Source organism: Panthera onca, chromosome E2 (assembly GCF_046562875.1).
Source record: "Panthera onca isolate mPanOnc1 chromosome E2, mPanOnc1 haplotype 2, whole genome shotgun sequence".
Lineage (NCBI taxonomy): Eukaryota > Metazoa > Chordata > Mammalia > Carnivora > Felidae > Panthera > Panthera onca.
In genome coordinates this window covers 47,818,262-47,843,111 of record NC_138353.1, presented here as the reverse complement: position 1 = coordinate 47,843,111, position 24,850 = coordinate 47,818,262, and the positions used below count along the sequence as shown (strand labels likewise).

The window sequence follows — 24,850 nt, the reverse complement described above, 5'->3', positions numbered from 1 at the left end:
ATCAAAGGAGATCAGAAAGAAAGAATAACTAACTACATTAGTAAAAAGCTGACTACTTGAAAGGAACCACTTCTTTAAACAGCAGCAATGAAAAGAAAACAAAAATCACACACACACACACACACACACACACACACACACACACACACATTCTATCTGGATTACATAATTACACAGTAGTTACATAGAAAGAAAACAAAATAGGGACACTGGGGGGCTCAGTTGGTTAAACATCTGACTTCAGCTCAGGTCATGATCTCACAGTTTGTGAGTTCAAGACCCACATCAGGATCACTTTTGTCAGCACAGAGCTGCTTCAGATCCCCTGTCCCCCTCTCTCTCTGCCCCTTCCCTCATGCACTCTCTCTCTCTCAAAAATGAATGAAGGAATGAAAGAAGGAAAGAAAGAATTCTTGTCAACTTTTAAACTTTCTGATTAGCTAAATTTAACAATCTGGTAGGTGGAAAAACTCGTTGTTTTAATTTGCATAGTCTTAATTATGGGTGATGTTGAACATCTTTTCATCTATTAATTCGATATGTGTGTGTGTGTGTGTGTGTGTGTGTGTGTGTAGTTTTTTTCTGTGAGAAGCCTATTTTAGCCTTGGTGGTTTTCCTTTTGAGAAGTTTACCTTTTGGTTATCAATTTGTGAGATCTTTTTGATATTAAGAAAATAGTTTTTGGGACGCCTCCGTGGCTCAGTTGGTTAAGCGTCCAACTTTGGCTCATGTCATGATCTCACAGTTCATGGGTTTGAGCCCTGTGTTGGGCTCTGTGCTGACAGCTCAGAGCCTAGAGCCTCCTTTGGATTCTGTGTCTCCCTCTCTCTCTGCTCCTCCCCTGCTCACGCTCTCTCTCTCAAAAATAAACATTAAAAAAAATTAGCTTTTTGTCATACATGTTGCACTTTTTTCCTCTTTTAGACATTTGAATTTCTTTATGACTTTTTCCTAAGTCCTTTTTTCTGAGTCTTTATGTAGTCTAATTTAATTCTTTTCTTTATGGCTTTTCCAACCTGGGCCAGTTCACCCCTCCTTAGGCAACCTGGTGGTCCCCCGCTCCCAGGAGGTCACCATATTGATGCCGAACTTAGCGCGGACACCCGATCGGCGTAGCGCGTTACAGCCCAGAACTCCTGGGCTCAAGCGATCCTCCTGCCTCAGCCTCCCGAGTAGCTGGGACTACCCGCGCGCGCCACCGCGCCCTCTTTTCCTTATGACTTTTAAAAATAAGTTTATTTATTTTGCAATTACATTCTTATTTCAACTTCCACCTTCCCTTTAAAAAAATTTTTTTTTAACATTTATTTATTGTTGAGACAGAGAGAGACAGAGCATGAACAGGGGAGGGTCAGAGAGAGAGGGAGACACAGAATGTGAAGCAGGCTCCGAGGGGCTTGAACTCACAGACCATGAGATCTGACCTGAGCCAAAGTTGGAAGCTTAACTGACTGAGCCACCCAGGCGCCCCATCCACCTTCCCTTTAAAAGTAGCTCCTTTGAGGGGCACCTGGGTGGCTCAGTCGGTTGAGCGGCTGACTTCGGCTCAGGTCATGATCTCACAGTCCGTGAGTTCGAGCCCCGCATCGGGCTCTGTGCTGACAGCTCAGAGCCTGGAGCCTATTTCAGATTCTGTGTCTCCCTCTCTCTGACCCTCCCCCGTTCATGCTCTGTCTCTCTCTGTCTCAAAAATAAATACACGTTAAAAAAAAAAAATTTAAAAAAAAAAAAAAAAAAAGTAGCTCCTTTGAGGAGGGCACCTTTTGGGATGAGCACTGGGTGTTGTATGGAAACCAATTTGACAATAAATTTGATATAAAAAAAAAGTAGCTCCTTTCTTAAAGAAACAAAGGAGACCATAAACAAGTCTGGCTCATTGTACTATTTAAAATGAGACATACGTGATTTTTTTCCCCCAGCAATGATACTAAACTACCAGGCCAAAATTTTAGGAAAAATAGGACCAAAAAGATCAATGAGCATGCATGGAAGAACATATATGAACACATATAGAGAAAGTTAACAGAGTTAAATATTACACTGGAATTGTCTTTATCTTGCAGGGAACTTCAGTCCTTGGATGTGGCGATCATGGACTGGTTTCACCCTCAGAAGCCTAGCATAAGCAACTCATTTCTCTTTAGAGGAAAGTACCTGTATATCCAAAAGGTACAGAGATTTCAAAATTTTCAACATTTTTTAAGTACACAGCCCAATATAACCAGGACAAAACTCCATTTATTTGAATGAGCAGATATAAGAAAACCAGAAACAGATTAACAAAGAATTATATACTAGAATCATCACATAGACTGAAAACCAACTACACTTAAAGAAACAAAAGATGAACTTGAAGCTATACCAAAGGAGTGGGAAATCAAACAAAGATCTAGAAAATGTGAAAAAGATCTTATGTGGATCCTGAGAAACTTAACAGAAGCCCATGGGGAAGGGGAAGGGAAAAAAAAAGAGGTTAGAGTGGGAGAGAGCCAAAGCATAAGAGACTGTTAAAAACTGAGAACAAACTGAGGGTTGATGGGGGGTGGGAGGGAGGGGAGGGTGGGTGATGGGTATTGAGGAGGGCACCTTTTGGGATGAGCACTGGGTGTTGTATGGAAACCAATTTGACAATAAATTTCATATATTGAAAAAAAACCTCCATTTATTTGAATGAGCAGATATAAGAAAAACAGAAACAGATTAACAAAGAATTATATACTAGAATCATCACATAGACTGAAAACCAACTACACTTAAAGAAACAAAAGATACTAAGAACAAACTGAGGGTTGATGGGGGGTGGGAGGGAGGGGAGAGTAGGTGATGGGCATTGAAGAGGGCATCTTTTGGGATGAGCACTGGGTGTTGTATGGGAACTAATTTGACAATAAATTTAATATAATAAAATAAATAAATAAAATAAATAAATAAATAATAAAGAAACAAAAGATGAACTTGAAGTTATACAAAAGGAGTGGGAAATCAAACAAAGATCTAGAAAATGTGAAAAAGATCTTATGTGGATCCTGGGAAACTTAACAGAAACCCATGGGAGAGAGGAAGGAAAAAAAAAAAAAAAAAGAGGTTAGAGTGGGGAGAGCCAAAGCATAAGAGACTGTTAAAAACTGAGAACAAACTGAGGGTTGATGGGGGGTGGGAGGGAGGGGAGGGTGGGTGATGGGTAGTGAGGAGGGCACCTTTTGGGATGAGCACTGGGTGTTGTATGGAAACCAATCTGACAATAAATTTCATATATTGAAAAAAAAATCCAAAAAAAAAAGAAGGTACAGAAAAAAGAAAAGAAAATGTGAAAAAGAGTCATACTCTAGGCTCTTATAGAAATAAAATAAAATAAAATCACCCAAAATTTTAAATCTCTAAAAATAAGATTAATAAGATAATTTAATAATTTTATGAAAAATTAGTTAAATGGAATGTGGTTCCAAAAATACAAAAGACAATGAAGAAGTAAAAATATATGAAAAATGAACAATGAATAAGTAAGAGACTAGGTAGATGGAATGAAAATGTATAAAAGTGTTTAATTGGAAACTTGGAGAAGAAATATATAATAAAGCAAAGACAGTATTTCAAGAGATGATGGTTATGAGTTTTCTAGGATTGATTAAATGTATCACTTTACAATTCAAAAAGCCCAACAAATGTCAGGTAGAATAAATTAAGAGAAATTAATACATGAATATATTGTAGTAAAAGAAAACTAAAGAAAACCAAAGACAAAGAGAAAATCCTAAAAACAGCCAGAGGAAAAGATAGATATATCTTCAAAAGGGACAGATTATCTTCAAAAGGATGCATGGTTAGAAATACAGCTAACTTTTCAACTGAAACAATGGAAACAAAAAAACAAACAAACAAAAATGGAATGGCTTCTTCAATGTGATGAAGTAAAAAACAATGCCAACCAAAAAGTTATAGTTTTTCATTCTTTTTTTTGTCTATAAATATCTTTGTTTTGTCTTTATTTTTAAGGATTTTGTCAAAAAGTAAAGGATTATAAATTAGCATTATTTTTCTTTCAGCACTTGAATAATACCATGTTACTATCTTCTGGCTTCATAATTTCAGCTGAAAAGTTTGTCATCAGTATTATTAGTATGCCCTTTAAGGTAATGTGTCTTTTTTTCTTCTGACTCTTTTTATGACATCCTCTTTACTTTAGTTTTCAGTAGTGTTTGTACTAACAAGTGGTTGCTAAGCTTTGTGAACCATGAATTAATGTCATTCAGCATTTTGGGAAAATTCTCAGCCATTATCTCTTAAAATATTTTTTTACCCCACTCTCTCCTCTATTTCTAAAACTCCAATTATATGCATGTTGACCTTTTGAATGTGTCCTGCATGGCTTTTGCTTTCTGCTCTATTTTTTTTCCCATTCTTTTTTGTTTCTCTCTGTGCTCCAGTTTAGATATTTTCAGGTGTACTAGCGCTGTCTTCTGCTATGTACATTCTACTATTAAGCTAATACAATTAGTTTTTCATTTCCAACATTGTATTTTCAGTATAACATTGGTATTAAAATAGGCCAACACATAAACTGATTACACTTCTGAATATCAATGTAAAATCCTAAAGAAAAAATTAAAAATCATAATTCATCAACACATTAAAAGATACTTCACAACCAAGTAGAGTTTATTTCAGGAATGAAAAGATGGCTCACTATTAGAAAATCTATTAATACAGAATAGATCCAAGGAGAAAAATTATATAATGTTCTCCATTGATGCTGAAAAAGAATTTGACAAAATTCAAACCATATTTTTTATTTTAAAAATTCAATAATATAGGAACTGAGAGACTTAAAACATAGTATAAAGTCAAAATAAAATGGCATTAAGTGGGGCGCCTGGGTGGCTCAGTCGGTTAAGCGGCCGACTTCAGCTCAGGTCATGATCTCGCGGTCCGTGAGTTTGAGCCCCGCGTCAGGCTGTGGGCTGATGGCTCAGAGCCTGGAGCCTGCTTCCGATTCTGTGTCTCCCTCTCTCTCTGCCCCTCCCCCGTTCATGCTCTGTCTCTCTCTGTCTCAAAAATAAATAAAACGTTAAAAAAATTTAAAAAAAAAATAAATAAAATGGCATTAAGAAACAGATCAAGGGAATAGAATTAAAAGTTAAAATAGGCCCAAATACATGTTGGAGTGTATTATATTACAAAGTCAGCATCTCAAATCATTGGTGTAACAATAAGCTTTTTGTAAAAAAAAAAAAAAAAAAAAAAAAGTGCTTTTGGGACAACTTGGTAACCATAGGAAGAAACATATCCTACATCTAACAATAGAATAGATGTCAAATGAATAAAATATTTAAGTGTTCAACGTGAAACCATAAAAGTAGAACAATACACAGTATTTGTAACTTTACAGGGGGAAGTTTTCTAACCATGTCTCAAAATCCAGATTCCTCTAAAACATATTAAGAAATTTTATTACATAAAAATGAAAAAAGAAATTTTTCATGGTGCAAAAATTTTAAGTAAAAACAAAAGAAAAAAGTGGTTAAAGTATTTGTACCACTGGGAATGCAAGCTGGTGCAGCCACTCTGGAAAGCAATATGGAGGTTCCTTAAAAAACTAAAAATAGAACTACCCTATGACCCAGCAATTGCACTACTAGGCATTTATCCACGGGATACAGGTGTGCTGTTTCGCAGGGACACATGCACCCCCATGTTTATAGCAACACTATCAACAATAGCCAAAGTATGGAAAGAGCCCAAATGTCCATCGATGGATAAATGGATAAAGATGTAGTGTGTGTGTGTGTGTGTGTGTGTGTGTATAATGGAGTGTTACTCGGCAATCAAAAAGAATGAAATCTTGCCATTTGCAACTATGTGGATGGAACTGGAGGGTATTATGCTAAGTGAAATTAGTCAGAGAAAGACAGATATCATATGACTTCACTCATATGAGGACTTGAAGAGACAAAACAGATGAACATAAGGGAAGGGAAACAAAATTAATATAAAAACAGGAAGGGGGACAAAACAGAAGAGACTCATAAATGTAGAGAACAAACAGAGGGTGACTGGAGGGGTTGTGGGAGGGGGAATGGGCTAAACGGGTAAGGGGCGCTAAGGAATCTACTCCTGAAATCATTGTTGCGCTATATGCTAAATAATTTGGAAGTAAATTTTAAAAAATAAAAAATAAAATTAAAAAAGGTGATATGGAAAGATCTCCAGGGTATATGATTAAGTGAAAAAAAGTAAGGTTTAGAACAATTCATAGTGTGCTGTTTTTATGTAAGGAGGGAAATTAAGAATATGCATTCATGTTTGCATCTATTTGCATAAAAACACTGGAATAAAATTAGAGCTGTGTGGGATGAATGAGGTAAAGTAGAAATGACACCTTGCAATATAAACTTTTGATTTTTGAACACATGAATACATTACTCATCCAAAACTTTAATGTAAGGAAGTATTATAGGGCCTTCAGAAAACATGTAAAGCTGTCAGATAGCAATAGTAATGAGAGAAATATACACTAAAATACTATTTTGTAACAATTAGATTAACAAAATTCAAACAGTTTGAAATGCTGCTTGGTACTCTATTGGCAGTGGTGTGGAAAAAACAAGAATTTCCATATAATGCTGATGAAAATACAAACTGGTACAACCACCTGACTAACCAACTTAGTTTCCAATAAAGCTCAAGACATACTTGCTGTATAACTCTGCAATTGCACTTCCTAAAGACAATCTCATCCAGCTGCACAAGACATATACAGAGATACTCACTGTGGCACTGTTTGTAATAGCAAAAAACTGGGAAGAACATACTAATATTCAGTTGGAGAACAGGTAGATTATAGCATGTTCATGGTGTTAAAATGAATCACAGCTATTTGTATCTATGTGTTTAGATATTTAAAACATAAGGTTGAATGAAAAAGTCAAGTCGGGAAATGGTATATACAGTATGATATCACTTATGTGAAGCTTAAAACTACTCAAGACAATAGATACATTATTTATGGATAAATATGTAAAAATAGCATTAAAATGTACCCAATACAGTTCCTCTGAGGACCAAGCCATGGGAATTAGATCAGGAAAGAATAATGAGAGAACTTCAAATCTATTATCAGTTTAGTTTTCCATAAAACATCTGAAAGAAATGTGTATAGCAAAATGTTGAGATGTGTTAAATATAATGGCTGTTCTTTTTATTATTTCTGTGCTTCTGAAGTTATTTGAAGTTATTTCATTGCTTAAAATCTAATCAAGGGGAAAGATCCAAGGGCTTACTTATTTCATACAAATCTAGGGTCAGAGGGACTAATGTCATCAATTTGAATTGATCACAGCAAAACTGTTTTCCAGAAATATAGCAAGAGCCATTATACTCTTTTTGAAAACCATCTAATATTGATTTTTTTTCAATCTATCTTCCCCAAATCATCAGATCCACAAATTAAAGGAAGCAATAACTCCTGTCTTATTTCTACAACCTTAGAAAGTGTTCCCAATCCCAAGCTACTGAGAAAACAGATAGGATGAAAGGAATATTATGCCTGTGAGAATGGATAAGGTTGCTGTTGGCAGCATTGGAATTTTTGTGTCTCCTTGGAAGGCCTGTTCCCACTTTGCTTCCTTTTTAGTTTCTGGGGTTGAACGTTGTAATCATTGTAGATGAGGTTAACCACGGTCATTTATTATGTCTTAGTAAAAATATGTTTTGTGGAAGTCTCATTACATCTTGCCATTACATTTTGCTACTATCAAACAAACAAACAAAAAAGAACAAAAAAAAAAAGAACAAAATTAATTTTACAAAAAAAAAAATATGAAGCCAGCTATATACACAATACATTTCATACTGTGGTTTCAGTACTTTCAGACAACAGAGGGTAATAAATAAAATGTATGAGTGGAGCCATAAATTCTCTAGCAACTAGCAGGTTGATGGAAAGGGTGTTTCTCATCTCTTCATCACAGCAGGGTCAAATTCACCATGCAAGTGAATTGCTAAATCAAACTTCATCAGAAGTGCTCATTCTCTGAAGGGCTCAGGAAACAACTTACTAGACTTGACTGAGCTTACCCAGCACATCGCGGCAATGCAAAGGCAGTATTCCCCATCTATATGGAAGGTAGTGTACGACTGAGAAAGTATGCTGGCCTCAGAGGGTGCCAAAGACCTGGGTTCAAGTTCCAGCTTTACTTAGGTATACGGTCATTTATTTTTTTTATTTTTTTATTTTTTTTTAATATATGAAATTTATTGTCAAATTGGTTTCCATATAACACCCAGTGCTCATCCCAAAAGGTGCCCTCCTCACTACCCATCACCCACCCTCCCCTCCCTCCCACCCCCCATCAACCCTCAGTTTGTTCTCAGTTTTTAAGAGTCTCTTATGCTTTGGCTCTCTCCCACTCTAACCTCTTTTTTTTTTCCTTCCCCTCCCCCATGGGTTTCTGTTAAGTTTCTCAGGATCCACATAAGAGTGAAACCATATGGTATCTGTCTTTCTCTGTATGGCTTATTTCACTTAGCATCACACTCTCCAGTTCCATCCACGTTGCTACAAAAGGCCATATTTCATTCTTTCTCATTGCCACGTAGTATTCCATTGTGGGTATACGGTCATTTAATGTCTCTGGGCCTTAGTTTACTCATCATTAAAATAAAGGGAGTTAAATAAACACAAAGAACAATATGGTGGCTGCCAGAGGGGAGGGAAGTGGGGGGCAAGATGAAGTAAATGAAGGGTATTAAGAGGTACAAATTTTCAGTTATAAAATTATCACAGGGATGAAAAGTAGAGAATAGGGAATACAGTCAGTAATACTGCAGTAATTTTGTATGGTGACAGATGGCAACTATACTTACCATGGCAAACAATTTGTAATGTATATAAATGTCCAGTCACCATGTTGTACACCCGAAACTACTATGTTGTATGTCAACTATACATCAATTAAAATTTTTTTTAATAAAATAAATGGAGTTAAGAAAAGTCCTCTAATGTCCCTTTAAATACAAACACCTAATGACTTGAGTCTTCACTTGCTATGTAATTTACAGAAACCTCATTCCACCTTCCTAACAATCTCCAACCATCAGTGTGTCCAAACTTCTGCTATTCCCTATCCTCAGCTATGGAATAAGAAATGAAGAAAAGAAAACTAGGTCAAGGAATGTTTCCATTGCTTCTGAAACCACGTTACAACATTTACTCTTTTGTAATAACTATGTTCTGCTAGGTTTTCTAATTATAACAGCACACACTTACAATTAACTATAATAACCACACAATTGAAACAAAGCTTATGCAGCCAAGCCTGCATAGGTATGCTCAGATACATATTACTTAGTAGTTTCAACTGTAAGATAACATATTGCACTCAATTACTTACTATGTTGTATTTTGGTATTCCTTTATTGACCTTTAGGAGAAAAAAAAAAGAACTTCTTTGTGGTTTATTAGAGTAAAATATAAAATGACTGTAAAGCTGTCCTGTGAAGTACTAATATTATGATTACTTGTATCTTTAATAATAATACATTATCATGCCTTTGGGGAAAGGAGCCTTTTTGCCAACTTCTGACATCTGAATTGAAATAGCTCCTCTTCAGTAAGAGACATAATACTTTTAAAATGCTGAGTAAGTGCATCAGCTCTATTTCCTGATTATGCCAGTGGTTAATGTCACCTTTAAGGTGACAGCAACCTCACCAGGGATTGAATAAAAAACAGTGCTATGGTCCTACTTCGGGGGTTCATTCAAGTAACCAAAGGTTTAATAAGAATGTCTTTTTTCTTAAAGCCTGTCTGAATACTAATATCTCCATGAACCCTTAGATTATATAAAGTTTCTCAACATCCAGTTCAAAGTGCAAAATTTAAGCAATTACCATTTGCTTGTCTTTTATTAATCAAATAATATTTTCACTTCTCAGTTTTATTGAAATGATAGAACTAGTTTACTCAACTGTTCTGTTTTTTTGTTTCTGTTTCTGTTTTATTTTGTTAAAAATGTAGTCTTGAGTAGTTGTTGTTTTATTTTTTTGAAGATTTTATTTTTAAGTAATCTCTACACCCAACATGGGGCTTGAACTCACAATCTTGAGATCAAGAGTCGCACACTCCACCAACTGGGCCAGCCAGGCACCCCTTGAGTAACTGTGTTCTTAATCTCTTCAGGAGGAATTAGTTTATAAAAGGTATGAAGTTACTTTAGCTCCTCTGTTTTAGACCATAATAAAAAGGTAACTAAATCATTTCTGGGCTAAAATCAATTCCCTAAACAACTTGGTTTTACCACAGAAGAGCATATGCATAAGAAAGGAGGGAAGAGTTCTGGGTCAGGTATCGCTGATAAGTAAAATATTAGATTGCGGTGAAATTTACACTCAACCTTGTTAATGGCTAGAGCACTGGTTCAAACTCTGATTGCTAAAAAAGCAAAATCTCCTAGCTGTTTAATCAAGAATGGAGGGCAAGCGACTGAAGGGCATAAACACAACTGTGAGAAATGTGATTGAGTACTTCCCACTGAGGATTATCAATGCTCCTCCTTCTGGAATATTGTTTGGGGAAGTGTGAAAAAAATCCATGCTAAATGTCCCTCCTCAAATCAATTCATACTTAAACAGCTGCAGAAAGTTCAATCAGATGCTTATTTAGTGAAAAGAGAAGGCAATGATCATAGCTGCTTGGAAAAGCTCCATGATTAATTAATTGTGTTTAGGCAGTCATTACTGTTTTTCACTAATGAAAGGTTATAGGTTCTGGTCATTGATAACCCACAATAATGATGAAAGCATATTCTTATTAGCTGTTCATTTCATGTAAAGAAAAATGCTACAAGATAGTTTACCTACTTCTATCCGTAATCTTTAGAAAATGCCTTCATTTGTGAACCAAAGTCTACAAGAAACCTCACAGTGTGGAAATAAACTTTGCCACAGTGATTAAATTTTAGTACACAGATATTCATTTCCTTTAGCACAGGACTACAAATGTAAGTATGGGTGCCAATCCAAATACTTACCTAAAAGTAAAATCCAGATTGAGGGCCACTGAGAGAAAGCAGCTGCATTTCAAAGTCAATGGATTAAGGGAGTAAAAAATGCACAGGGAGTGATACAACAGATTAGAGAGATGACCCACTCTGGTGGAGAAATCACCGCACAGGAGGTTAGAGTTTGAGCCTGGGTTCTAATAGTGCTTCTGGCTCCATATGCAACGTTGGGCAAGCCACTTAATTTCTTAAAGCTTCAGTTTTTCATTTGTAAAATCTAAGAACTGGATTTGATTATTAGTTAGATCTTCTCTCAAGCTTTGATTCTATTGATCTATGAGCACTCTAAGCTGTTAGCCTCAAAACCCAACCAAACAAAATTTTTTGACATTATACTCCTACCATGTGTACTTATTTGTTTATAAATTATATATATACTATACATAATATACTAGAGTACGCATATGTGAAATGTATTAAAAATATGACTCAGGGGCAGTTGGGTGGCTGAGTCACTTTAGTGTCTGACTTTGGCTCAGGTTATGATCTCACAGTTCATGAGTTCAAGCCCCACGTCGGGCTTTGTGCTGACAGCTCAGAGCCTGGAGTCTGCTTCGGATTCTGTGTCTCCCTCTTTCTCTGCCCCTCCCCTGCTTGCACTCTCTCTCTCAAAAATAAATACACATTTAAAAAAGTATGACCCAAAATATTTAAAAAGATGAGTTAAACATGAATAATATCTTAAAGATAACTTATTTGATGTGTTTACCAACAAAAGATTGACTACACTTCATTCTTGTGATATAGTATCAAAACATGATTCTAAGGCCACATTTTTTCCAATACTTAATTTTAGGGTTTGACATTAACAAAAATGATACTCACAAAGATACAGAGATCCAGGTGGAAGAAATGTATCAGTGACTGAATTTATTAACACTCATACTTTTCACTTTCATCCAGTAGCAACACTAACAACACAAAGGCTTTTGTTGAAATTCATGAAAGAAGAAAGAAAAAGAAAGAAAGAAAGAAAGAAAGAAAGAAAGAAAGAAAGAAAGAAAGAAGGGAGAAAAGGCAGAAATTACCAATACCGGTAATGAAAGAGGAGACATCACTATAGATCCTACAGACATTACAAAGTTTGGGGTTATTATGATAAACTTTATGTCAACAAATTAAAATTTTTAGATTAAATGCAAAGATTCCTTGAAAAAGTTTACCAAAAATTATACAAGAAAAAAAAAAGAGAGACATCTGAGTAAATCTAAGTGTACTAAATAAGTTGAATAACTGAATAACTTACAACCTTCATACAAAAAAAAGTCTCCAGGCCCAGATAGATTGAAAAATGAATTTTTCAATCACTTAAAGAAAAAATAACATGAATATTAGAAATGACAACAAAACCCTTCCAGAGAATAAAAAAAGTAGTATAATTCCCTACTTGTTTTATGAGACCAATTTGTTTTTTCAGATTAAAGACAAAGCCATTACATGAAAAGGTGAAATCATATATGATCATCTCAAAAAATACGGAAGTAATGGATGAAAGTCAATACCTGTTCAAAATTAAAGGTCTTAGAAACCTAGAGATAGAAAGGAATTTTCTTAATCTGATAAAGTGCCCACCAAAAGCATCATACTAAATGATGAAACACTGAGTATTTCCCCTCTGAGACTGAGAGCAAGAGAAGGATGTTTGCCATCATCATTACTATTGAACGCTGTGGTAAAGGCCTAGCTCTGCAAGAAAGAAAAAGAAATAAAAGGTTTAAGGATTGAAAAAGAATAAAATTATCATTATTTGCAGATGACCTGATTGTATATATACAAAATCTAAAATCATCTACAGATAAACTGAGTCAGGAAGTTAATTTATCAGGGTGAGAAGACATAAAAGACCGATATACAAAAGTCAACTCCTTTTTTGATATACCCTCCAAAATTAAGAAAATAAAATTAGAAGAAAAATACCATACTATCTATAAGAGGAAAAAATGATAAAGTGTACTTCATAAAAATTAAATTATTTTGCTAATGAAAAAACACCATTAAGAAAATTAGAAAAATAATCCACTGTGAGGAGATATTCACAATAATTATTTCTGAAAGACTTATATTGAGAATATATTTTTAAAAACTACAAGTCAAAAGCAAAAGGACAAACAACCCCATAAAGAATAGGCAAAAAAATCTGAATACACATGAAAACAGAAAACATAAAAAGGTCCAAAGCACATGAAAAGGCACTCGACATTATTAGTCATATACAGAAATGCCAATTAAAAATGAAATACATAGGCTTTTGCTGACATTTGGCTGGTGATAACTTCATACCCAGTAGGATGACTAAAAATAAAAGACTGACAATGACGAAGAGTTGATGAGAATGTGGAGTAACTGGAGCCCTCATCCACTGCCAGTGTTGGGGTGGGGGCGGGTTGGGGTATGGAAAATGCTTCAACCACTTTAGGAAACTGCTTGGAAGTTTCGCAGAAAGTTAAGCAGTTAAGCGTATACCTACTCTAGGACCCAGCAGCTCCACTCCTAAACATTGACCTGAGCAAAGTAAAAACATACGCACACATACAACTCGTACAAGAATTGTTATTAAAGCTTTGTTCATAATCGCCCCAAACTTCAAATGGTCTAAAGTTACACTAACAGGAAAATGAATGAACTATGTATAACTGTACAGTGGAATGCTTCTCAGGAGCAAATAGGGAATTTCTGATACACGCAACAACATGCATAAATGTCAAAGACATTATGTTGAGTGAAAGAAACCAGACACAAAAGAGGATGTGCTATGTGAGCACATTTATTTGAAGTCCAAGAACAAGCAATACTAATATGGAGTGACAGGACCCCAAATGTCTAGGATGGGGATGGAGAGACTGATTGGAGAGGGCATGAGGCACTCTTGGAAGCTGTGGATATTCTGTCTCACAGGGAGTGGTGGTTACACAGGTATTTACCCGTGAAAAAACTCATCAAACTGTACAGTGAACATCTGTGCATCTTATTGTGCCTAAATTATACCTCAATAAAAATGTAATTAAAAAATCACTTACACAAACATACAAAATATTGAATGTATAGGAATAAATCTAACCACAGTGTTTGAGACTTCTACCCAGAAAACTGTTGAGAAAAACTAGAGAAAACGTAAATACATGAAGGGATAAACCGTGTTTATAATATGATATATGGAGAGGATTACAGAATAGTAGGAAATAAATAATGCTGAACGATGTGAAAAAAGACATAAATTGGAGTCAATTTTACCAGCAAATTAAACTGAGGTTTGAAATAACCAAACTTCTCAACAAAATACTTTTTAAACTACTTTAAAATTGATCCCTAACCCTATAGGATAATAAGAACATCAAAGTGAGGTGAAGAATTGTAGGAAATAATGTAGTACCAAGGCTGTCTTTTGTGGTAATGGCTTCTGTTAACCCTTGAGCCTCTCCTTTAACTACTGCATTGTGTGCATATGATGGCAGATAAAGTCGAGGGCCTGACTGAAGTGGGGATGCTAAATCCAGAATTTACAAAACACAAAAGGGCAGGAGGTATGATGGGGTTCAGCACACACTGTCCCAAAATATGGCACACCTTGGCATCCTATTTCAAGTGGAAGGAATCCGAGAAACGGCAGATAAGAAAGGATTTTCTGATCTTCCACTGAAGCAGGCCGTAAGACCCACATGTGAGAAGTACCCTCCTGTACTTGGATGAAAGGAGCAGACTTGTCTGGAGACAGAGGGACATTGAGAGGAAGTTGTTGTCCCAAGTTTACACTTAGCTCATACCCGTTTTGGTCCTAACACATTTTTCCACAACTCTACTCTTCATCAAACCTAGCAAAAAAATACCCAGGTTTAACTACTTCTTTAAGGTCTTCATTTCTTTCTGAAAGCTCCCATGCCAAGGTGAGATGGGGAAATGGAAGGACCCCATAAAAATCAGCTTTTGTTCTTCTTCCTGCTTTCTGTTCTTGCCAGCACATGCAACCCCAGCCCACTTTACACATGCCTCAGAATGCCCTCCTGGTAAGGGACAAGGAGTTCATGATTCCTCTAGAATAGATGATATCTAAGGAAGGGCCAGGTGAGAAGGACCTGAGGAAGCCAGCATATGTGCATTCCAGACCAAGGCTCTATACATCTTGATGCCAAGGTTCCCTGGCTCCAAGAATAACACCTGGGCCTTGGTCTTCTAACCAGTTCCTGGATGCCTGAGGGGACACGTATACCAGAATCCGAACAAAGACAAGACCCCCTCCTTCCCTTTCTGAGTTTGTCGAATGCTGTGTCTGTATCTGAGCTCTCTATATGTTCAATAAATTCTGCTCTTATTTCCTGTGGGCTCATGTTTGATTTCCCTCCTACATGAAGCCGAGGACCCTCCTGGCTGCTCCTGCAGGACCCCTCTGGGTCCCCAGACTCAGCCTGCCTGCATCAAAGGAAAACTTATATTAAATAAGTGTATGCTTTTCTCTTCTTGATCTGTCTTTGTTACAGGGCCCCACCCAAAAGCCTAGAAGGGTGGAGGAAAAATATGTTTTTCCTCCTCTATAGATACTGTGGTTGAAAACCATCATAAACAATAAACAGAAACTAAATAAATAAATAAGCAGATATAATATATTTAAGTGATGAGATGCAGAACGAAAATAACGATGTTTAACATATTTAAGAAATAAAAGGGAAACTTGAAAAATGAAAGAGTAGAGAGAAATCAGATTTAAGAACAGATTTAATCAAGAACCAAATAAAATTTCAGAAAGCAAAATACATGCAAGAGTGGAAAAATTAAAATTCGGCAGATGAGGGGTGCCTGGGCGGCTCAGTCGGTTAAGCGTCCAACTCCGGCTCAGGCATGATCTCACAGTTCATGGGTTTGAGCCCTGCGTCAGGCTCTATGCTGACAGCTCAAAGACTGGAGCCTACTTCAGATTCTGTGTCTCCCTCTCCCTCTCTCCCTCTGCCCTCCTCCTGCTCGCTTGCTCTCTCTCTCTCTCTCAAAAACAAATAAACATTGAAAAAAAACCCAAAAAAACAAAAAACCTCAGCAGATGAGACTTCATGGAAGAGGGAATTAGTGAATGGAGAAGAAAGTATCCAGAGAAGTGCTACAGAGTCAAAGAGATGGAAAACATAAAATAAAGGTTAAAAGGAATAAATAGTAAAGTAGTAATAGAAACAGAACAATAGAGTAACTAATTGGAATTCCAGAACAAGATAATAAAAGGGAGAAGAGCCAATAATCTGTATGGGGAACAAAAATTAAACACAGCCCCTACCTCACACATATACATATATGAATTCAAAGATCACCCATCAACCTAAACACTGAAGCTACAACTATTACCCTCTAAAAGTAAACATAGGAGACTATGTTTGTGATCTTGGAGAAGATAATCATTTCTTAGCAAGAAGGCAAAAAGCATTCATCCTAAAGGAATATCATTGGGAATGCTGACTTTATCAACGTTAAAAATTTCTGCTAATCAAGAAACATGAAGGGAATGAAAAGGCAAGCTACGGACTGGAAGAATATATTAACGGCACATATATCTGACAAATGGTTAGTACTGAGAATATCAAGTTATAAAGTACTCTTACAAATTAATAATAAAAGAAAAACAACTCAATAAAAAATGAGCAAGACTTCAACAGACACTTCATTAAAAAAGATATATGAATGGCCAGAAAGCACAGGAAAAGGTGCTCAACATCATTAATCAGATGAAAATTAAAACCACTAGAGGACCTACCTTGACACTACTTGCATGTCTAAAATGATCAAGACAACACTATGTGGTAGCAGGAGGGAAAAAAAAAAGAACACTTTATTGGCAAGGATGTGAAGCAATTGGAAGTCACACACTTTGTTGGCGGGAGTGTAAAATGACACAACTACTTCGGAAAAATGGATGTCCCTGCTGTGTTATAAACTGTGCTTTTTACCCTCCTCTCTTGTATTACATGGGCCAAAGCTTTCCCCTTTTTGCTTAAGCTGGTTCAGATCACGTTTGTCTTGAGAGCAGCCAGGGAATTCTGTCCTACACTAAAAGATAAGATACGTGGATGGTACCACTGGGTATGTGTCGCTGTTATGCCAGGCAATGTGGAACTTGGACTGCTTAACCACAGGTCCATAGGCAAGGACTCGAACGTCCCGCTCAGATATGCATCCACAAAGCCAGAAAGTCTGAACTGTGAACTGCATGTCATTTGTTACTCTTTCCCTGGCTGTGCCCTTGTGTTTTCTGCCTACAGTGGCCTTCTGATGCAGACAATCTGGGTCAATAAACATGAATGGTTAAAGAAGAAGTGAGAGGAAAATGAGAAAAATCATGAAATAATAAATGGCAATGGTAAAATATTAATTTGAAAACCAACTTTGGGGACTTGCATAACGTACATGCAGTCCACACAACCATAAATTAAATATTAGCAAAAACAATTGTATAATTTTCATGATTATACAGACTGTGGCCTTCAAAAAATGCTAGTGGCAGTAGACACAGTACTACATTTAAGTAAGACATTAAGTAAGATACTTGCACATTCCAAGAATTAAAGCAGCTGGGCCTTACATAGACTAGTGGGTACACACAAGAACATTCTGAATTGGAGTTCACATTTTTATGATGTTAGACAAATGCAGTAATAAATCAAATGGAAAACATGGTATTAATTTACCTTCAAGTTCCATGTACACATAAATAACCTTAAACTATCTGTGTGACTGCAGGGTATACTTTCCTTCCAGAGCTCTGTATTTCTCAGGCTTTCAAGCACTGGAGAAACCAGTCAGGTGGGACCTCTATCTGGATCAACATTATTTCTGCTGGAGACATTCATTCTTCGGTTCTTTACCTTGTGGCTCTTAGCTTACTCTAATGCAGCCAAAATAACCACCTGCTACTCTGCTTCACCATATTTTCCACTTGACCTTTCTTAACATGTAGAACTTTGGACAAAGAATAACACATACCTGTGTCATAATGCACAATAAGTCTTTTGCTGTGATTGCCCACAGTCTGTGGCTCAAAGTCCACTTCCAGTTGCATGGACTCTCCCACATTAAGAGTTCCAACAGGTGGCTCTACGGAGAAAGGCCTGCAGCACACATGAAGACGCACCATCAGAACACATCCTGACACGTGTGAGAGGAGGAGGAGAAGATAGAGACAGGACTTGTGGTTCTGTAGACAGCTCAGACCCCCCGCCCCAACTGAATGAATCAGAAGGACAGTATACTTTACCCTCTAATGTGAAAGATTTTGGTTTTAAGGTTAAAATAGCAGTAACAGATCAACAAGTCTAAGAGAAATTTAAACGGTATCATAATATTCTTGTTTGTGTCCTTGCCTTTCAGCCATTCTTTTAGCATTCATTGAGTGATTCCAGTGGTCAGACTTAAAACATGTATGCAAATACTGTAAGCTGCAACAGAAAAGTACGTTCAAAGGGATAGAAATCAAGTTTTGTGACAGTTCAGTGAAGTTTTCATAATGGAAAAATATATCAGAGTCCCAAAAGATCACACAATCACAGGAAGATAATTTGAGGGCAGTTTAACAAGGGGTCTATTGAAAAGGGGCTTAGGGATATACAGGAACTACAAAAGATGATACAATCCCCCAGGGCTATAAACAGTAAAGCCTTTATGACCTCTAGGCCCAAAGAGCCAAGGAGCAGCGGTGGTTTTGAAGCCCACAAGAGTCCTACTTGAGAATGCTGCCTTATGAGGAGCAAAGAGCTTCAGTCAAGACAGACAGCCCAGGTGGCCTCACAGAGAAGACACTAGGGGAGAAACTGTCCTGACCTCACATCCTCCTGTCTCATCACCTGCTGGGACCCCTACTGGCTGAACCGAACTAGAAGCCAAAGCCTTGGGAGTCTGCTGACCTAAGCCATACAGGTCAGCCCTCTGGGGGACAGCAAGCTGGAGAAGGGTGGAGAACATTTAGAAAGGCAAACTGGGGGGTGCCTGGGTGGCTCAGTCGGTTACGCGTCCGACTTCAGCTCAGGTCATGATGTCATGGTTCATGAGTTCGAGCCCCAGGTCAGGCTCTGTGCTGAAGCTCAGAGCCTGGAGCCTGCTTCAGATTCTGTGTCTCCCTCTCTCTCTTCCCACCCCCCTCCCCTGCCCACCCCCATTCATGTTCTGTCTCTCTGTGTCAAAAATAAATAAACATTAAAAAAAAAATTTTTTTTTTTAAAAAGGCAAACTGGGGACAAGTCCTGTGTGGAAAATAGAATTTGGGCATGTAGACATTATGGAGTGATAGGGTAGATTTGGGAACAGGAAATAGTTTCATCTAATTTCCCTGGAAGTGTTAAGAGAGAAGCTGGATCTGACCATGAAGTACCTTAAATAACTTACAGCATTCTTCCTTTTCAATAAAAAAACCCAGCCCATTTAATTATTTTCATGGTCCATTTCACTTCTCTAAATTGCTAGTTTTTCAAAGTAATGCGTTGTACAATGTATCTGGCAGGCTAAGCTGCTTCTGATTATTTACTTCCATCACAACCATTTTTTAGTTTCATCCCTTAAATCTTTCCTTAGATAATGAATTTAATGTCAGAAAACCTGAACTTTCTTCGGTGAGGAGATAGCTGTGACTAGGGTAGCACGTGGTGGTACCTGTGATCATCATTGCAAGATGTTCAGTGCTTCCTACCACGGGCAACTGTTTATTTCCTCTGGGGCTCTCGACTTGGATCTCCCTCTACTTTCACTTCTTTATCTTCCCATGCCTATGTGATTTTCCCACACCTACAGTACCAATCCTCCAGCAAACTCCGGGCATTTCTGTCGAGGATCTATGCAGTAGTGGTCCTTAGCATGAAGCCACCTAAGAAGTTCAAAATCCAGCTCTGCCATGACCTTACAGCAAGTCACTGAACATTTTGTCTCTATGGGGGTGACGACAGCACCTACTTCATAGGGCTGTAGGGAGGACTAAAGGAGCTGGGACAGGTGAAGAGCTTAAAACAATGCCTGGCACATAGGAAGTGCTAAACAAGTGTTTATTATTATTTATGTTATCTCTCTCACTGGCAGCCTCTAGATGGGAGATGGCCTGAGGATGATCTTGGCTGTTTAGATGAGTTCAAGGTCTTATTATTCTCCTCTCAATCCTTCACACTGCTCTAGGGATACTGTAAAAAACATACACAGGTAGTAACACATTCATCTTTGTTCAAACACCTTCAGTGGTCCTCATAATCTATGTAATCAAGTTCAAAGTCCTAGGCATTTGAGGTCCCATGCAATCTGCTCCCAACTACATTTTGCATTCTTATTAAACACATACATCTGTCCGAATGTCCCAAACATCTGTCACATTCCAAGTCAGAATGGGGAGGGACAGGGTGAGAGGGCTCTGCTCTCTACACTTGAACCTCACCTAGCACTGCACCACCTCCCTCTTCCAACTAGACTGTGCCCTCTACACAGACCACTAAGGTCACACAAGAGTACTTACCATTTTCCACAGGTCATACTTCTCCCAAAGCCACTTAAAATTGCTCAGACTCAAAGCCACCTCTTAGATAGACTCTTCCCTGATTCTCTGTCTTGTTAACAAAGTCTCTTTCCTCTCAGAGCTGTGACTTTCTTTTCACTTCTTACTTCAGTTCAGCTTGTACGACAGTTAGTTTTCATGCCTGACCCTGTCAATAGCTACAGACTCTTGAGATGACAGGAAAGGGAAAGCAAATAAACTTCCATGAGCATGGACTCCATACTGGGCACTACACTGGGCACCTTACATATGCCAAACCTTGTAATCCTGGAAAAAACCTGCAGTAAGTAGGTATTATTATTGCATTTTAGACATGAGAAAATAGATGCTCCAAAAGGGCAGGCAACTGGCCCAAAGTTGCCCAACCAGGTAGTGGTGGAGTTGCCTTCAAGTTCAAGTTCTTCCTGCCTACCCAAACCATCCCTGAACATGGAAATCACCTAGTTAGGCTTATCTTTGTGTCTCTCACCCCCCACACAGTTCTGTACTCACAGAAGTCTCTCAGAAGAGGTTGTAGATTGAATTATAACCAACTTTCAGAGTGAAATAAAAATATCTGTAATCATTAAATAATCTTTATAACATCTTGGTGGAACAAAAAGGAACAGCCTTTCAGTATCTCAAGAAGCCCTGCTTCCTGAGATGAAGGTAAGTCATCCAAAATAAATCTCACAGTCTTAAAAGTTTTTTCCTTCCTTATGGCATCAGTAAGAATCTTAAGAATTGACAACTGGGCCCAGTTTCCTGACTTTGGGAACAATGTTGTGATATTTTCTTCTATCTTTGCTTCCCTAGTTTCTAATATTTTTCTTCCTACATGGTGCTTTCATTTTCTTTTCAAACATTTCTTGGTGGCAAAAGGCACAGTTTTGAAATCAATTGGATAGCATTATCTCAGTTGCAAAACCCAAGCTAATTTTCTATGGACAAAGAGACCCCTCTCTAGGACCTCCAGAAATCCAAATTCTATACAAAGGTAACAGATACTTTCCTGTTGTGCTCACTGTGAGGTTTATATTACATTAAATTTCTTCAGCAGTTAAAAAATCACCTGGGATCACCAATGTTACTTAGCCTAAGCTTTCTCAATAAATCAGATGTTAATTGGGTACAGTGTGTTAAGTTCTGGTGCTTAAACATTGTCTATAATTCGATTTCGTACTTCATTTTTACCACAGGCAGACAGGCTGAACTGGCTAGAAAATATCAAGTATCAGAAAATGCTCTTAACTAAGAGGTAAAAGGCATTGTCTCTCAAGGGCATAAGGCTGGCTCTGTCTACCAAAATGTTTGGTTTTGATATAATATTCTCATTAATACTGAGTGCTTGATTAGGGACAGAACCCGAGTTCATGAAAAATCAGGAGACATAACAAAGATTTTGAGTTTTCGTTCAATTCCCTATAAACTGCTCTTGAAAACTAATATTTTAGTTCAATTTAGATTCAATATTTTAGCAAAAGGTCAAGATTGGCTCTGTTATATTAAATATGGAATATAATATTAGTATGTTTTCTTCAGACAATCTTTCTTATTAGCTGATTCCTAACCTGAGGTTTTAGATTTTGAGATTGCTTCCTAAACTTTTCTATTGCACCTTCCAAAATTAAGCTTACTTTAAGAGTCAAAATTATTCTGGTACCTACTAGACTTTCACATCAAATCTGTAATAAAGTTGAAGAGTAATTGTTTATGTTCTCTGTATATTTTACAGTACATCGCAACTCCTTTTATTCATACAAAAACCATTATGCCTATTTTATAGTTCTGGGAGCATTTTTTTTTTACTTTAAATCATTGTACAGGTTTATAGCTGTAGCTTTGCCTTTGTGATATACTGCTGGATAGGCATCCTATAAACATTTATTGAGCACTTATTTCTTCTAGGCACTATATTTGATGCTAGGAAAATACAAATGAAAAGAGTTAGATACAACCTTTGCATTTGAGAAGCTCATATTCTAATGAGGGCAACAGACAGGCAAATAAAGTTTTATTTTTAAAATTTATATGAACCCAACCATTTATAAACTTAGTCATTAATTAAATCGTTATTTCAATAAAAAGAATATGATCTGTTTTTTAAAGAATTTCCCATGAGATACTGTTTCTAACTGTGTATTGACTCTAAACGGGACCAAACAGGAGACCCTAGGTTTTTCCAATGCAAAGTCTCACAGTATATCCATTTCCCTCCCATGTCTATTGGCAATCATATTAACTGAAAAGAGTGGTCCTCACCCCTGTGGGGGCAACAAAACCACCTGTCCTTTTTTGAGAAGGAATGCTTGTCAGGGCATCTCCCCAAGATTCTGATTCAATGCAATGTGACCACAAGTTCAATTACATCCTTTCTCATTGTAGCCAGCAAGGTTCTCAGTTGAAAACAAAAGAAACCAACTCTGGCTAACTTAAACAGAAAAGGGATTTACTGGAAGGATTTGGGGTAGCTCACAAAATTGACAGCATGGTTGGAAAATACAATTTTGTGGAAAGAACATGAAATTACTGTATCATGAATAGATACTATATCTAAGCAGAAAAGCAAAAATATTTGCAAACAGGGAATTTGAGAGATTGATGAGAGAAATGAGAAGCCCAACTTAAGATGGTGAGATTCCTCAGGGGTTAGTAACAGCAGTTAGCCATTTCCACTCCTGGGTTGGAGACACAAGAAGAGGAGGAAGTGTTATCAGATCCTGGGGACCTGGCAGAAGTTGAAACCACGGCAGGCTGCTCTGCTGACAATTAGAACCAGAGAGGAGATGGTTCACTGCTGGGGACTCTGCTGAAGTCTGAGAGGGAGGAGGAGAAATGCCCTGGCTGTTTGCTACCCTGCAATCTCCTTCTAGTGCCCTCCCCCTTGCCCCTCAGTGGTCAAACCCAACAGGAATCCAGCTGGCCTAGGCAGCTAGGAAGGCTAACAGCCCAGAGATACTGAATAGAGCCTGGGAAGGGCAAGGAGTGGATCTGAGGGTAAGTAAGCGCAGAACTGGCCCATGTTAGTTCTGATCTAGGCTTTTTGCTATTAATTTACTGGGGGAACTTGGATAAGCCATTTCCCTTATCAGGCCTTATTTCCATCATCTGTAAAATGGGAATGTTGGACTAGAGTTTCTGATGTCGTTATGATTACTAGCTAGTCCTTGAGTGGACTTACCATTTTACCTTGCAAGTATTTCTATATTAGGAGAAGATGATTGGCATTCATAGTTATATGGATAGAAAAGTTTTAGATCTTGTCATGCAACTTCACACTATGAAATCCATGCAGTGATTTTGCTTCACTTTTGTATGGCTATGATATATAATAAGTTCCATTTATGTGTAGTTTTTAGGATTCAGTCAAACATTCCAGGAAGATATGCTGCCTGCACCTGGTTTTCCACCTTAAGTGGATTTTATTTTTCACAGGAAAAATGCCAGTGTAACAGGGAGTTTTTAATGTGTATTATGGAACGTGGTTGTGGAAGGTCCTTTTAAATAAAAAAAGGTTCATGCTTTCTAACTCATGGTGAGCCAGTTAAACTGCTTATTTCTCCTTCAGTCGAACTCTGTGAATCTCACAAGATGGCAAAGGCTCTATAGGCACTTATGGACAATGTCAAAAGACACTAATCTTCAAAAGAACTTTGCCTTTGCCTTTGCTGGTTGATTTATAAATTAGCTCAATGGGTCTTGCTTCTACCTGGGATGCAGAAAGCTAGAAAGAGGTTGCCCACCCCAACAATGAAGAAAAGCCAGCTAAACAATAAAATCACAACTTTTCTCGAACCAATCAGAAAGGAGATGTTGCAGAGCAAACAAGTAGCCTGAAATCTAAAGATGGACAATCCACCCGCCCTCAGGGGAGATGGGAAAGGTACAGACCGTTATACCTGTGGCAGACAGAACTTCCCGCCAGGCAGAAGAAACAGCAAGAAAGAATGGAACAGAAAAAATGTTTGAAGAGATAATGGCTGAGATTTTCCAAAAATAATGAAAGATCTAGGAACCTTGGAACCTCATGCAGGATGGAAACCAAAACTAAACAAAAGCAAAACAAAATCCTTAAAACAACAAGACCAAAGACAAAAACAAAACCCACATCTAGACATATCTTATTCAAATTGCTAAAAATCAAATATAAACACAAAATCTTAAAGGCAGCCCAAGAAAAAAGACATAGTTATGTACAGAGGAACAAAGATAAGATTTATGGCAGGGTTCTCTTAAGAAAAATGTAAGCCAAAAGACAATGAAATGACATCTTTAAACTCCTGAAAAAATTATGCAGAACTGTCAGCCCAGAATTCTA

General features: G+C 37.4%; 1 protein-coding gene across 8 annotated transcripts in view; it reads right to left on the bottom strand.

Moving 5' to 3' along the window:
• Positions 1 to 24,850, bottom strand: part of HYDIN (HYDIN axonemal central pair apparatus protein) — a 415,179-nt gene that overhangs the window by 271,145 nt on the left and 119,184 nt on the right. For all 8 annotated transcript variants that reach the window (XR_013552530.1, XM_078438962.1, XM_078438955.1 and 5 more), the window contains one exon: positions 18,012 to 18,136. Coding sequence is in view for 7 of the 8 variants with exons in the window: in XM_078438962.1 (XP_078295088.1) it covers positions 18,012 to 18,136 (125 nt within the window). In the remaining variant the exon portion in view is untranslated. The remainder of the gene's footprint in view (positions 1 to 18,011; positions 18,137 to 24,850) is intronic.